This window comes from Talpa occidentalis, unplaced genomic scaffold (genome assembly GCF_014898055.3).
Source record: "Talpa occidentalis isolate TD23 unplaced genomic scaffold, MPIMG_talOcc4v2.1 talOcc4.7, whole genome shotgun sequence".
Classification (NCBI taxonomy): Eukaryota; Metazoa; Chordata; class Mammalia; order Eulipotyphla; family Talpidae; genus Talpa; species Talpa occidentalis.
The window spans coordinates 123,755,671-123,768,537 of NW_023605083.1; the positions used below are offsets into that span (position 1 = coordinate 123,755,671).

The 12,867-nt window shown below is 34.4% G+C and overlaps 1 protein-coding gene across 9 annotated transcripts in view; it reads left to right on the forward strand.

Annotated features, from left to right (window-relative positions):
- The window catches only part of EFCAB3 (EF-hand calcium binding domain 3), a 180,050-nt gene that overhangs the window by 68,975 nt on the left and 98,208 nt on the right, over nucleotides 1–12,867 (forward strand). For all 9 annotated transcript variants that reach the window (XM_054689725.1, XM_054689732.1, XM_054689731.1 and 6 more), the window contains 7 exons: nucleotides 81–179; nucleotides 1,721–1,774; nucleotides 7,621–7,725; nucleotides 9,422–9,475; nucleotides 10,284–10,388; nucleotides 11,480–11,533; nucleotides 12,137–12,241. In XM_054689725.1, coding sequence (XP_054545700.1) covers nucleotides 81–179; nucleotides 1,721–1,774; nucleotides 7,621–7,725; nucleotides 9,422–9,475; nucleotides 10,284–10,388; nucleotides 11,480–11,533; nucleotides 12,137–12,241 — 576 coding nt within the window. The remainder of the gene's footprint in view (nucleotides 1–80; nucleotides 180–1,720; nucleotides 1,775–7,620; nucleotides 7,726–9,421; nucleotides 9,476–10,283; nucleotides 10,389–11,479; nucleotides 11,534–12,136; nucleotides 12,242–12,867) is intronic.

The window sequence follows — 12,867 nt, forward strand, 5'->3', positions numbered from 1 at the left end:
AGTTGAAGATAACAAATGTTTATGTGTTATTTAAATATTTTTAGAGTCATATTTTTTCCCCTTCCTTTCATGTTTATAAGGAGGGAAGGTTAACGTAAAGGACCTGGGCCCTGTTTTAGAAGGCATGGAGATCAAGCTTACAGAACAGGAACTTGATCTGCTAAAGGACCATTTGAGTGGTGAGCATTGTGGAAAACACCCTGATTTTAGTTTAATTTCATTTTATTTAATTTTATAGTGTTTACAACACTATATTTGATTCAGAGGTATGGGATCACACCTTTTCAGAGGTACCTGTCACACCCACCACCAAAGTTCCCATGGTCCTCCACCGTAGTCCATGGGGTCCCTGCCACATTTTGCTCTCCACCCTCCTCCCCATTTTTGACAGAGATTGAATTTTCAGAGTTAATTACGACAGTTTCAAAGGTTTAATCATTTGTTGTCCAAAGAACATTTTAATAGCTTCCAGAAGAACTCAGAAAACAAAAACAAATAGGCTCTTCATTTTTGTTCCTTTAAAACCTATATTCGATTTCTTTATACATCTTGGGGTGGGGATGGGTGCTACTGAGAAGGAGAGAGATTGTTGTGGTCTTACTTCACAAAAATCGAATCTACAATGTGTTTTCTTCACATTTTTTCACTGACCCATATGTCACTGACATCAGCCCAGGGTAGAGCCCAATTTGTTCAATCTTTCCTCAATCTTTCCTATTTATCTATGCTGATATGCTTGCCTTTCTTTGGTCGCTGTAACAAGTTACAGAATAACACGTATAGTATTGATGATTTTTAGAAAGGTAAGTAATATATAATCCTAGAAGGATATACACAAAACATCTTGTAATGATGTGGGTGTGGGAATGACAGAAAGGAGAGGTAAAAGGAGGGATCATGTAACTTTATATGAATGTAGACTGTAGTTTAAATTTGGCATATTTTAAATTCTAGGATACAAATAAAGTAGTAAAATGATAGGACTTTGCCTGAGTTTTTATCCACCATTTAAGTTCAAGGGATCACTAACCTGAACACTTATGTAATTGTGTAAATTCCCTATCAAACATTTCTCACTGCTTAACTCTAGTCTCTAGCTGTCCCCTGCATCAACATATAGGAGCACAAGATGATAATCCTTGCAAATATTAAGAAAGGGGGAAGACTGCTCAGGTCACACACAAAACTTCTAACAAATGTGCACTAAGCAGAGTCCCACTATTTAGAACTGAAGAATAAAAACTCAGCATGAATAATGACCTGATAGGGTATTCAAAATAGAGTGATTTGGATTTCAATGAATTTAAAGGAATCCTCGGAGAAAAATCAGACATGTTTTGCAGAAGTTACTTTTTTATGTCCGTTTCAAAATTCAAAAAAATGTAGTAGTGCACTCTAATTTTCTCAGAAAATCATTTTGCAACACACTTTTAAAAAGTTGGCATTGGCTCATTGCTTGTTCTAAGTATTATGGAATAGTTACTAGTGGTAATCTGAATTTTCTTAAATATAGGACAATTTGCATTTTATTCTTCAATAAAATATTTCTATCATTTTTACTCATTATTTAATTTAAATCTTGGACCTCTTTTTGAGTGGAGTTATTTTCCTGGTCAACTTCTAGTAACAATAAATGTTAGCTTAAAAAGGCCTCCTGTTTTATGTATCTTTTTCTGAATGTATGACATTATTTTCATCTCATTAAACTTTGTCTTTATAGCCTATGAAAAAGTTGATCTGAAAAACCTGATGAATAAAATAGAAACTGTTACAGGTAAGGAAGAAGTTACCAAATCCAGATGATTCAAATTCTTTATATGATATTTTGTATTTTTCCATGTTATTTTTTATTCCTTTTTAAATTATGCTTTTTTTTTTCCTCAAACAAAATGATTGTGGTTTAATTTCTTAAACTTTGGCCTTGGTTTATAAATGTCTTAATAGAACTTAGGACCACATTTGTTAACAGGTCCTATTATCTCACTTTTTCCAAATCAAAGATGTTTACTGAAAATACATGTTAGTGCAATAAAAAGAGATTAAAGTTTTATTATGTGCTGGCAATCTTACCCTATAGAAAATGTGACAATCCGTTACCATGTACTGTTATTTTTTTCTCTTATTACTAAAGTTTAAAAAAATAAACACTCTATTTTTTATTTTATACATTTTTTACATCATTTTTCATTTTTGCACAATGTATGAATTTTCATCTTGGTTATAGTCCCCATACAATTCCCACCCCCCCCTTGTTTTTATACTACTTCCTCCTCTGCCCCCTGTAGTGTGTCTCTGGTTTATAGTTGCTTATTGATTTTGATTTTTACTTTATTATAATTAGATTTTTTCCTGGCCCCTTATTTAGGTTTTCTAAATTCCTGCTATGAGTGAGACCATTTGGTATTTTTTTTTTTTTTTTTGTGGGACCCTTGCCGGTTGCCGGGGATCGAACTGGTGCTGCAGAGGCTGCAGGCAGCCTCGCAACCCAGCGCTCAACTGCTGTGCCACCAGGGGAGGCCCTGGTATTTTTCTTTTTCTTTCTGACTTATTTCTCTGAGCATGATCCTTTCCAGCTGCATCCATGTTGCTTCAAATTGCATGGGTTTATCTTTTTCAATTGCTGAGTAATGTTCCATTGTGTATATGGACCACATCTTCTTGATCCAGTCATCTATTTTTGGGCATTTGGGTTGTTTCCATAGCTTAGCTCTTGTAAATAGTGCTGCTATAAACATAGGGGTGTAGGTGCCCTTTTAAATTAATGTTTCTGTGTCCTTTGGGTAAATATCTAGGAGTGGAATTGCTGGATCATATGGAAGCTCCATCTTTAGCAGATTGAGGAATCTCCACACAGCTTTCCATAGTGGTTGGACTAGTTTGCACTCCCACCAGCAGTGCAGGAGAGTTCCTTTTTCTCCACATCCTCGCCAACATTTGTTGTTGCTAGTTTTTTTAATATGTGCCATTCTCACTGGTGTAAGATGGTATCTCACTATAGTTTTGATTTGCATTTCCCTGATTACAAGTGATGTTGAACATTTTTTCATATGCCTGTTGGCCATTTGCATTTCCTCTTTGGAGAAGTTCCTTTTTAGCTCTTCTGTCCATATTTTGACTGGATTATTTACTTTGTTTTTGTTGAGTCTCATCAGCTCTTTGTAGATTTTGGTAATCAGTCCTTTATCATTAGTGTGGTGTGCAAAAATTTTCTCCCAGTCCATGGGGTGTCTCTTTGTTTTGGTTACTGTCTCTTTAGCTGTACAGAAGCTCTTTAATTTGATGTGGTCCCAGCTGTTTATCTTTGCCTGCACTATCACTGCTTTGGGTGATGTGTCTTTAAAGATGTTACTGAGGTATATGTCATGTAATGTTTCACCTATATTTCCTTCTGTATATTTTATGGTTTCAGGTATTATGTCTAGGTCTTTAATCCATTTTGAGTTGGTTTTTGTGCATGATGTGAGGTAGTCAAGCTTCATTCTTTTGTATGTAGTGACCCAGTTTTCCCAGGACCATTTATTGAACAAACTTTCTTTGCTCCATTATATATTCTTTGCTCTTTTGTCAAAGATTAGTTGACTATAAATCTGTGGGTTTGTTTCTGGAATTTCTATTCGGTTCCATTGGTCTGTGTGTCTGTTCTTGTTCCAATACCATGCAGTTTTGATTATGATGGCTTTGTGGTATAGTTTGAAGTCTGGGATTGTGATACCTCCATTCCCTTCTCTTTTTTTTTTTCAGGAGAGCTTTGGCTATTTGGGGTTTCTGGTGGCTCCATATGAATTTCATCAATATTTGTTCTATTTCTTTGAAGAATGTCATTGAAATTTTTATTGGAACAGCATTGAATCTGTAAATTGCTTTTGGTTGGATGGTCATTTTGATAATGTTAATTCTTCCAATCCAGGAGCAGGGGATGTCTTTCCATGTCTTTGTGTCTTCTATTTCTTTTAACAGTATTTTATAGTTTTCTTTGTATACGTCCTTTATCTCTTTTGTTAGGTTCATTCCCAAGTATTTGATTTTTTTTTGTTTCAATAATAAAAGGGATGGTTTTCTTGATTTCTTCTTCTTCAGATTTATTGTTTGTGTATAGGAAGGCTACTGACTTTTGCATGTTGATTTTGTATCCTGCCACTTTACTGAACTGATTGATGAGTTGAATTAGTTTTTCTGTGAAGTTTTTGGGGTTCTCTATGTATATTATCATATCATCTGCAAATAGTGATAGTATAACTTCTTCCTTCCCTATTTGGGTTCCTTGTATGTCTTTCTCTTGTGTTATTGCTCTGGCTAGAACTTCCAGTATTATGTTGAAAAGCAGTGGTGAGGGTGGACATCCTTTTCTTGTTCCAGATCTTAATGGAAAAGCTTTTAACTTTCCACCATTGAGAATGGTATTGGCTATGGGCTTGTGATATATAGCCTTCATGATGTTGAGGTATGTTCCTTGTATCCCAAGAATTTCAAGAGCCTTTATCATAAATTGGTGTTGTACTTTGTCAAAAGCTTTCTCAGCATCTATTGATATTATCATATGGTTTTTATATTTCTTTTTGTTGATGTGTTGTATTACATTGATTGATTTTCAGATGTTGAACCATCCTGTGTCCCTGGAAAAATCCTACCTGGTCGTGGTGAATTATCTTATGGATACATTGTTGGATTCTGTTAGCTAAACTTTTAGTGAGGATTTTTGCATCAGTGTTCATTAGAGAGATTGGCCTGTAGTTTTCTTTTTTTGTGTTGTCCTTGTTCGATTTTGGTATTAGTGTAATGTTGGCTTCAGAGAATGTGTTTGGTATTATCCCTTCCTTCTCAATTTTTTGAAAGCATTTATAGGATAGGTACTAGTTCGTTTCTGAATGCTTGGTAGAATTCATTTGTAAATCCATCTGGTCCTAGGCTTTTGTTTTTGGGGAGGGTTTTGATTACCATTTCAATGTCACGGCTTGTAATTCATCTGTTTAAGTGCTCTATTTCTTCTTTATCTAGTTTTGGGGAATTGTAAAGTTGTAGGAATTTGTCCATCTCTTCTAGATTGTTGAATTTGTTTGCATATAACTGTTCATAGTAGCTTCTGATTATTCTTTTGATTTCTGCTGTGTCTGTTGTGATTTCTCCTCTTTCATTTGTGATCCTATATATTTGTGCTTTCTCCCCATTTTTCCTTTGTGAGCATAGCTAGGGGTTTGTCTATTTTATTTATTTTTTTGAAGAACCAACTTTTGGTTTCATTGATCTTTTGAATTTTTTTTTAGTTTCCATTTCATTTATTTCTGCTTTGATTTTTGTTATTTCCTTTCTTCTACTGGTTTTTGGGGTTTTTTGTTATTTTTCTAGTTCTTTGAGATGTGAGATTAGGTTGTTTCTTTGAGTTCTTTATTTCTTGATGTGAGCCTGTATTGCTATATAAAAAAAAACTTTTTAATTTTTGCCATAACTATAGCCAGACAGGACTCATTTGACTTTATTATGCATTGAGTAGTTGTGCCTCATAATTAGAAAGTAATAGAAGATTTCATTATTTAGAAAATTAGTTTTTAAAACCTCACAGATTACCATTTCTATCCTTTTAAGGAGAGGAAGTTGATATCAATGACATAAAAACAGTCCTAGAAAATGCAGGGGTAGAGTTCACAGAAAAAGAGCTCTCAACATTGGTGAATAATCTGCCAGTTAATCGTGGGTATTTCAAATAAAAAATATAATTATCCAGGAAAGTATATTGCTAAATTATAAAAACTGAAATTATGTCTATCTTATTGCTTATCAAAAATAATCTGATGATCCACATTACCTAATTTAAAATGCTATTATTACATCTTAAAATATTGTCATTGCCATGGAAATCATAGTTTGAGAATCAACAATTGTGCCACTGTAATTCTTATCATTAGAGTCAATTGTATCTTCCTCCTCCCATTGTATCTTGTGTTACTTTTAATTCTGCTAAGAGAGCTTAAATTTAAGCCAGAATAAGTGAGAAAAAGAAAGAGAAGGACCAATCCAGTAAGAGAAAGTGAAAATTGCAGAAAAGGAAAAGATGTGTTTTAGCAAGCTACAGTGCCAGTATTCCGACTATATGTAATTTTGTTATTTGTCAATAAATCAGAAAATTTCTAAGGTAATTCACAAAATATGTCATATACTGAAATGACTGATTTCATACTGTTGTAAAACTCCACATTGCTCTTCTGTGAGCTGAATAGTGATTTTTCTTACAGGTGGAAAGGTCTATCAAAAAAGGTTGCTGGACCATATAAAGTTTCTTAAAAGTGAATTAAAAGCATAATTAAATGCAGGTGTATCTGAGATCATCATGTCTAGTATTTATACTATTTCCTTATGGTTAAATTGTAAACCCTGCCTTATAACACCTATTACGTTCATTTCACATCTAGAAAAACCTGTTATTTAAAACATATTTTCTTATGGAGTAACTTGGAGAGAATTCCCACACTCTTGCTCTCTTGGGATATTCTAAACTTCTACAAGAGGGAGAAATTATCAGAGCCCAGGTTGCACAGTAAAAGTAAAGAAAGGGCCTCCTCTGGTGGTGCAGTGGTTGAGCGCTGGGCTGTGAGGCTGCCTGCAGCCTCTGCAGCGCCGGTTCATTTCCAGGCCAACCACTGGCGAGGGTCCCACAAAAAAAAAAAAAAAAAGTAAAGAAAAAATTTTGGATAATTTATTATTTGGATAATTTGGATATTTTATTCAACAGCAGAGACTACTAATCTACCATTCAGACCAAAAATAGGACCATAAAGTTTCTTCCTGGGGACAGGGAGAGATAGACAAGGATGCAGGCCAAGAAGGGGTCACATCTAAGCAAGATTCTCACCCTTCCATCATTACATATCACCTTCATATCTGCCAAATCCATATATCATTTGTAATACTATTAAGATTATATTTAAATTCATTTACTTTTTAACTTACATTAAAAAAATTTAATGGTAATGGAAAATCAGTATCCTTTAACATAACTGAAAATTAACTGTAAAAATAAACACAATGACAAAGACAACATTAGTTAGAAATATTAGAATTATTGTCACCTTACTGGAATGCTCTAAGAAGTTATACAATCACCTTTAAATGAAGATTGAGATTAAAATAACAAACTCTAGTTCTAACTCTCTTACCGATTCATTGTATTCTTATAAATCCATGGTCTTTTTAGTGAAAATGATAACCACAATCCTCAGGAATTGAAGGCATGTTTTTATTTATTTATTTGTTTGTTTGTTTGTTTGTTTGTTTGTTTATACATACAAGAGCTGGAGTACAGGCCAGAGATGCGGGGAGTGAGAGGATTCACCAGAGACAGAGTGGGGAACAGAACAGGCAGACTGACTGAAATACACTGCTAAGGGGAGCAGTGGACAAGACAGGAGAGGTCTGCTGCACTATGTGGGTTGCTCCCTGGCCAGCCGGGAATCAAACTCGTGCTGCAGAGGCTGCGGATTCTTCATAGTGCAGTGTTTAACCCCTATGTGCCACCAGGGAGGCCCAGGAATTGAAAGTTTTGCCTACATTTTTGGGATATTAACTTTTGCTAATCTCTCTCTCTCCCTCTCTTTCTCTCTCTCTCTCTCTTTCTCTCTTTTTAATAAGGAGGGAAGATTGATTCCAGGAAATTGGATACAGCTTTGGCAAGCATGGGCATAAACCTCACTAAAAAGGAACTTAAAGATCTAACACAAAATCTACCAGTTGATGGTGAGCATTTTATATATCACAGAATCCTACCCAAAAAATTAGCCTTATAACAAACAGCCTATTTATAACATCATTAAAAATTATTACTTGGCAACCAAGAAGGCACTCTGAAAAGCTGTGAGGGAAAACTGAAGTAGAAATGATAAACACATCCTTTCCTGTCTCTTGCTGGTATCATGTGCAAATCAGAGAGGGATCTCTTGCTTGTTAGCCTTCCTTATTATCCCTATAGAGCAGAGAGTAAAGATAGGTACTGCTCAAATTCTAGTTCACCCCCTTGTCCATGTTTAATGATAGATGACATTAATATTTATAGAACGCTTACTTCATATGTGTGTGGTCATCTTTTATGTTTTTTCTCTTTCAGTGTGGCTAGAGTAGACTTACTGTACAGGGCAACTGTCTCAATCAGTGTTTGTCTGTCACCTTCACATAGATCCTGTGGATAAAATCTATTGAAGACAACTTAGACCAGCTCTTCTCTAAATTTATGATTAGCCTGATGTCACAGAAGTTACAGGTGTCACTTCCACCAAACACTGTTACTTAACCAATCACAAGATCCTGGCTAGATTCTAAGTTCTAGGTAGAAGATGTATCAGTCACACCATAAGACGAGCATGTGGGACAGAATAGATATATAGTCTAGATCATGCTTAGCAAAATAAGCCAGAAAGAAAAAGAAAAATACTGGATGGTCTCACTCATAGCAGGAATTTAGAAAACCTAAATAAGGGACCAGGAAAAAGACTAATTGCAATAAAGTAAAAATAAAAATCAGCAAGCAACTGTAGTGGCAGGGGTGGTGGGGTGGGGAGAGGAGAAGAGGGATTAGGGTCAGAATAAAGGGGGTGGGAATTGTATGGGGAATATAACCAAAATGAAAGTGCATACATTGTGCAAAAATTAAAAATGATGTAAGAATTATATAAAATAAAATAATTAAAAAAAAAAAGAATAGATATGTATTCTAGTATCTCTGTACTTTCACCCTCTCAGGAGCTTGACTTTTTATTCCTCCTTGGCCTTTTAGGGGTCTAAGGAATCACAGTGCCCTTGTGCTGGCCTCTATTGACCTTCATCAGGTCTTTAAGATTCTAAGTGCCAAGCTCTCCCCAAGAACTATCTTCCAATTCTGGTCCTGTGCTCTGACACATACCTGGTGCTTGCCTAGCACACATGGGTCTGGGGAGTCCTGTGTTCACTCTTTCCTTCAAGACATCAAGAGATGCCACATCTTGGAATTGCCCTAGCAACCCATTGATGCCAGCAGCATGTCACTCCCACTGTGTGTGTAACCAGCTTTTTAAAAATATATAATTTACATATAACATTAGGTTAGTTCGGTTGTACAAAATAATAATTTGACATTTATAATTATTGTAAAATGATCACCCATTAAGTCCAGTTAACATCTGTCACCATAGTTACAAATTTTTGTCTTGCATTAGAGCTTTGAAGATTTGTTCACTTAGCAACTTTCAAATAAGTGATACACAATTATTAACTACAATTGTTAATGTACACCATCCTGTACATTAATTCCCATGAGTTATTTATTATATAACTGGAAGTTTATACCTCCAAAAGTTAACATTTCTAGAGCAAATAAATACTGCTATATTTTTTTGCTAGTTACAGCATCATTTTCTGAGTCTCACTGTCATATTCATGTAATTTATTCTTTGTCTTACAGCTAATGGTAAAATTAATCTGGAAAAGGTGATGAATGAAGTGAAACCTTTTTCTGGTAAGATATTAACAAATGTTTTTAATTGAATTCTAACCCTATGTTATTTTCTGCATAGTGTTTTCACAACCTTAATTTGGAAATTTATGAATGCTTATATTTTACACATTTATAATGAAATATTTACCTCTAACTTCTCTTCGGCCATACAAATAAGTGGTAATGTTTGAATATTAAATTATATTTTCTGTTTTCTGACAAGTATTATGCTGATTTTAACCAGAGTTTAAATCAGGTTGCAAATTGGTCACTCATGAGTTAAATCCAATCTGTAGACAAGTTTTATAAGATCTGGCAACACTGGCCCTGCTTTTCTGCCCAGAACAGCTGCTGTGTTTTCTTTTCATACAAGGCATATGCTGTGCACTTCACCACAGCCAGTTTCACTCACTTCTTCTACCTCTATGCTCCTGCAAGCTTTTGAGTTAATCACTGCTTGTTTTAATACCAATATCCAAGCAGAACACAGGAAGATGAATATTTTCAGAAAATTAAAAGTCGATGAGGTTACTTTAAATAATAATTAAATGATTCAGCATTAAAACGAAGAAAAAGAGACTTCACTCTAATTTTCTGGCCAATTATATAAGTTAATTTTTTACCGTGGTGTTCTGCTACTAAACTTAGGAGACCACTCCCTTTGTGACAAACAAGAAATAAATTCTAGGTTCAATATCCATAAACACTATTGGAACATGTAAGACTGAACATCTTAACGACATTACATGGGCCAGCATTTTTATTATTTTGGATCATTATAATGTCAAAACATTACCATGTGCCAATATCCTTTTTTTTTCTTTCAAAGGGCACAAAGTTGATACCAATAAACTAGAAAGTATTTTGGAAAACTTGGGGATAGAGTTCACTCCTAATGAACACTCGAACTTGCTGAAGACACTGCCAATTGATGGTAAGTCTTGATACTGTCTTGGGAAGTCTGGTTTTGTGGAACAATGTGAAAGTAACAAAATAAACTAAAAGTCCTTGGAAACTATTAAAAAAAAATAATGCTAAGACAAAGTAAATTTTCGTCCTTTAGATATTTATTTAAGAATCATCAATCTAGCCCTTTCAGTTGTAAGTTGCCATCACAGCATTCAATACTCAGCCCTCAGGGTACTGATCAGCTATTTTTCACAAAAGTAGATTTAAAAAAAGAAAGAAGAGAAGGAAGGAAGGAAGGAAGGAGAGAAGCAGGAGTACAGGAAAGATAAAAAACTGTTTTAATAGTAGCTGGGTGTGTTTCTGCTGCATAGAATATGTATTTTTAAATAACTTTGCACATTGCAAAGGCTACAGTTCTTAACTTCCTTATAAGATGAAGTAAAACAACAAATTTAGTAAAATAAAAATTGCTTTTAATTCCATAACCCAAAGATAATTGCTATTGGTATTTAGGTGCATTTCCTTCTAGTGCTCTTCAGATAGCTAAATGACAGACAGATAATATTTATGTGTGTAGTAATTTATTTATAACTCATCTTTGTAATGTTAATGCATGTGCTCATCATAGAAACCTTAACAATACAAGTAAGCAAAAATAAAGCCATCTTTATTTCCACCTCAAATTGATAACTACTGTCAAAATTTGAGGTATATTTTTCCAATTTCCCATCAAATTATATAAGCCTTCTTTGTATTTGACAACCATGAATATTTGCAAATATCCTAAAATTTCTTAAGATTAAATTTATTTAAATAAAGCTGCAAAATGGAAGATACCTTGTTTTGTCACATTTTCTTCTTAAATATCATAATTTGAACTTTCACAAATGGCATTTGAGAATTCTATTTTACCTACAGTCTCAATACATGGGAACAAAAGAACATCCCATTATGTTATTTGTATTTCACTCCTTTACCGCTGAGAGTGAACATTTTGCTCTATCTGTTATCCACATGCATTTGAAATGCTCCTTAAGCAATGATTCTTTCTTTCTGAAATTAAGTAGTGTGTACTATCTTTCTGACTCCATTTCCAACATATTTCCTTTTTTAAAGCTGATGGAAAAGTACATCTGAAAAAGTTGATGAAAGCTATAAAGTCTCTCAAACGTGAGTAAGAAGCAGTCAGAAGACTTAGTCTGAAACCCTTATTTGTATTGTTAAAATACTGATCTACTTTCCTATATAATTGAGTCTTTCTTTATGCTTCTGTCAGTAGATCTGCATTTTACCAGGTATATGTCAAGTAGTGTCTTACACTAAAGTCTGGCAAAAAATTATTGAACTTTCTTGACTTTTCCTATCTCAGCCCCAAAGGAAAAAAAAATTAAAAATACAAAGAAAAAGTAAAGAAGGAAGATTTTCAGAAAAGGATTTCTGTCAAAAGCAGAGACAAACTATTTGAAAGTACGGACAACAGAAATGACCACTTTAAAAAAAAAATTATGTTAGTTATCCTAGCTCCAGCTTTTCATGATCCCCAAAATAAAATTGGAAGGAATGACTTCTAATTTTTATTCTTCTAACTAGACAAGGCTGGATTTTTTGGCATTTGTCTTGAAGAATAGTTTGTTTTAAGAATACTGAGAAATTAATGCAAGTTATGTTATAATAAAGCACATGCTCAAAAAAAGAAGAAAAACACAGCAGAGTGAATGTGTAGTCCAATTTTAAATCATTCTTTACTATATTCCTTTCCTCTCTCCCACTTAGTGGGCAAAGTTGATGTCAATAGGCTAGACACTTTTTTAGAACACATGGGAATCAGCATCACAGAAAAGGAATTCATGGACCTGATAGAAAGACTACCAGTTGATGGTAAGAACTGTAATCATCCCTATTTTTTTTTAAGGTGTACTTATTCTTTTGTTCTATACCTATTGAGATTGAATTGACATAATTTTATGTAAGTTTAAGGGGAACGACTGTTGATTTGATACACTTACGTGCTGCCAGGTGATTACCACCAAGAAATTAGCTAGCACCTCCATCAATCACATAATTCTCTTTTTTTCTCTTAATTGTGAGAATATTTAAGATATACTCTCTTAGCATCTTCCAAGTACGCAATACAGTATTAGTAACAATAATCACCATTCAATACATTGGCTTCCTAGACTTATTCACCTTATAATCAGAAGTTGTACCCTTCATAACTGGAAGTTGGTATTCCTTCAAATTTTATTTTATTTTTTAAAGATTTATTTTTATTTATTTATGCATAGAAGAGAAGAACTGGGGTGTAGGCCAGAGGTGTGGGACGTGAGAGAATTCACCAGAGACAGAGTGGGGAGCAGAATAGGCAGATCTACTGAAATACACTGCTGAGTGAGCAGCAGGCAAGACAGGAGAGGTCTGCTGTGCCACATAAGTTAGCTCCCTGGCTGGGGATCAAACTCATGCCTTAGTGACTGGTGATAGCTTGATAGCGCTGAGATTTTAAT